A 3,074-nucleotide genomic window follows, 5' to 3' on the forward strand; every position below is an offset into this window, starting at 1 on the left:
AAACAAGAGACTACAAGTCTAGTAGAATAAACAAGAACACTGCATTACTACAGCATTAGTAAAGATACATAATCTACTATGAAAATTAATTAGCATTAATGAAATAAATAATTATTATAAGATTAAAACAAAACTACAAAAGACTACAGGTCTAGTACTTGAAAGTAAAGGCCAATGCAACTATATGACACAGCCGGATAAAGGAACATTAATCGAGTCGGGTTCTGCAATTATCTGTGTAAATATTAAAGAAGAGCAAGTAGAGTACTGAAATAGATTTATATAATATATGAATGTTGAAGGGGAATATACAACGCTAACCCCTTCCATTGCAAACAACAGATGTAAGCGTAAAACTAGAATAAGCTCTTGATAGGGATTCTAGCATATTAAAGCTTGACATGATTGAAATATAAAAGAAAATAAAAAGGAAGTACATAAGCATACGGTAGATGAAAGATAAATCTCGATAGAAGATGATGGCACTTACATGATTTACTGCACACATGTTGCAGCTCGGATACGAAATTGGACTCAATTTCAAGCAATAATTTCCCATAAATGCTGATGATAAATATCGAGATACCTAATCAGTTCAACCTTCTCGTTCTTAGTTCACGAAAAACACTGCCATCCCTATAAGAGGGTCTTGGAGTATCAGAAGGATCATGGGTCAACATCAAATCTATTTCTGCATCTATTATCTGGCTTTCTGAGGATACGGAATGAGGGATAATCGGACTTGGAAGAGAATCTAGATTCTCAACTGGTGACGAACTTCTATGGTTTCTTCTGCTTTGCGAACTAAGCGCCCTTTCGGCAGAACTTACCACAGGTGGAAGGTGGGTACGAGAAGCAGCTCTTTGTAGACGAGACCTCAAGAATGGCCGTGGAGGTTGTCTGAGAAGATTACCTCCTTCTGCCTCAGAGTTAACCACATTATCATCTGCTTCAAGAAGAGACTGTTCTAAAAGTAAATTCCTTCTATAACCATCTCTCCTTACCCTACCCGATTCAAGAATTTGAGTAGCAATGAAATCAGCACTATCAAGTAAAGCAATGGAACGATCATCTAATGGTGTTCTTCCATTCCTTCCAACAACATCAAATCGACGACCAATTCTCTGAATCATTTCCTCAATTTGAAAAGACGAAGACACAGCTCTTTGAATACTTTGTCTAAAACTCTCAACCCTTTGCGCTTTGGGTCTCGGAGGGACGCATAACCCTAGTTTCTTTTTCGAGTTATCCTCTTTATTGTTTCCTCGACCATAAATCGGTGTAATGTTAGTATCACTAAGTTCGACTTGGCAAACAGGACATGATTTCATAATAGAATAGACATGAAGCCATTGATATAAACATGACCAACAGAACAAGTGACCACAAACGGAGAGAACTGGATCAGAAGCCATATCCAAGCATATATTGCAATCGAAAAAACTCATTTCATCAATATCAGTTTTCTCTTTTTCATCATCTTTATCCAACCCACTTCCTAAAAGATCTTCAGCTACTCTTTTACCTGTTTTATTACTCTCAGCTGTTCTCTCTTCGGCAACACTGACGTTGCCCAAACTCCCCTCTCCAATTTGAGGTCTTCTCTCCCCACCACCACCACCACCACCACCACCAGCAGCAGAACTAGGGTTTACTAACAGTTCTAGAGGAATATTTCTAGGTTCATGAGAAGATGAACCAGTTCTTCTCCTCCTCCATCGACTTCTAGTTCTAGAAGAAACCCCTTCCACTGAGTGATTATGATTATGCCTTCCTAACAAATTAGAGTAATAAATCTCTTCTAGTTCTTCAGGTAATAACCCTAAAGTTCCTAGATTCAGATCGAAATCAGTCAAATCTTCTCTCTCAGTATTATCCATTTAGACTAACAAATATTCCAAAATCAAACCCTAGATTTACAAGAAAAATGAATTAGTACACATAGAAACAAACTTTTCTCATTTTTAAAATCAGGATAGTAAGAAAATAAGAAGAGAGGAATACCTGAAGAAGATCGATTGAGGGCTTTGATTATAAATTTTGTTAGGGTTTGAGATGATGGATCTTCTTTCACTTTTTCTTTGTTACATGTTCACATTCAGGTTAATGGCTTCTTCCTTCGTTCCCTGTTTGTTTGTCTTTTTGGGTGCCTTGCCATGAATAAAGAGAGTTGTAGTCTTTTCTTTTTGTCACGTGTAATGAAATATCATGATGGTATGTTTGTTCACTCACCTAAGATAACAGATAAAATTCTCACAATTGGCCCCTAGTTTATGACCAGCCTCCCGCATAGCCCTTTAGTTTATCGAAAATATCTATATGATTGCCCCCTTTTTGCTGTTAACGTCAAAAATTCATTAACTTTATATTTTATCTTCCTAAGTTATCCAAGGCTCATTAATGATGCAACGTCATAATTTTTCACTACCTCTCTCTAAAAACTCTTTTTAATTATCTAATAAAAATGGGACTGACCTTGATAAAGTTTCATCACTTGAAGAGACTGGTAGTACTTAGTTCAGTTCCGACAAATGCGACCGAGAACCATTAAAAGGGAATTACAGATTTTTGGAGAAGGAGAGAAATTGAGACGGAGAGGTTATTAGAAGGTGGAATTGTGATAGTTCATTTTTATGGTTGGATGTGCACCACCCGCCATGATTCAAACTCAAGAACAATATATTCATCAACAATATATTAATCATAGACTCTGATCAACCCCAACAAGGACAACTCAAGTAACACCGAAACACTAATTGATCATCGATGTCCATCACCAACATCATCTTTCTAATTAGGAAAACGAGATAAGAGGAATCTCAAATTTCAAAAGAAACTGGTGTAATTAAAGAAAAACTATTATGATGATGATGATGATGATGATGATGATGATGATGATGATGAGAGAAAGTGAAGATTTTGATGACAGAGAAGTTCTAATTTTGGTAATTTGAAGAAGATCCTTGAATTGTATTTGATTACTACTTCGATCATCTTTCGATAAACCTAAAGATTTCTTTCCTTAATCAAGATCAACAATCGCGTTTGAGGTTTCTTCTGTCGTGCTTCAGGAC

The 3,074-nt window shown here is 36.4% G+C and overlaps 1 protein-coding gene across 1 annotated transcript; it reads right to left on the minus strand.

Annotated features, from left to right (window-relative positions):
- Positions 1-262: 262 nt before the first annotated feature.
- LOC147558948 (uncharacterized) lies at positions 263-2,208 on the minus strand. The gene is made up of 2 exons (XM_086660702.1): positions 2,005-2,208; positions 263-1,910 (listed from the first exon to the last, which is right to left on the minus strand). The coding sequence occupies exon 2, from the start codon at positions 1,878-1,880 to the stop codon at positions 591-593; it is 1,290 nt and encodes a 429-aa protein (XP_086516828.1). The 5' UTR covers positions 1,881-1,910; positions 2,005-2,208; the 3' UTR covers positions 263-590.
- Between the last annotated feature and the right edge of the window lie 866 nt (positions 2,209-3,074).

This window comes from Eschscholzia californica, unplaced genomic scaffold (assembly GCF_041429995.1).
Source record: "Eschscholzia californica isolate CP2 unplaced genomic scaffold, dmEscCali1.0.p SCAF_2, whole genome shotgun sequence".
NCBI classification, from domain to species: domain Eukaryota; kingdom Viridiplantae; phylum Streptophyta; class Magnoliopsida; order Ranunculales; family Papaveraceae; genus Eschscholzia; species Eschscholzia californica.

Excerpts from the sequence above, each read along its gene's own strand:
- LOC147558948 (XM_086660702.1), bottom strand. The coding sequence starts at position 1,880 with ATGGATAATACTGAGAGAGAAGATTTGACTGATTTCGATCTGAATCTA.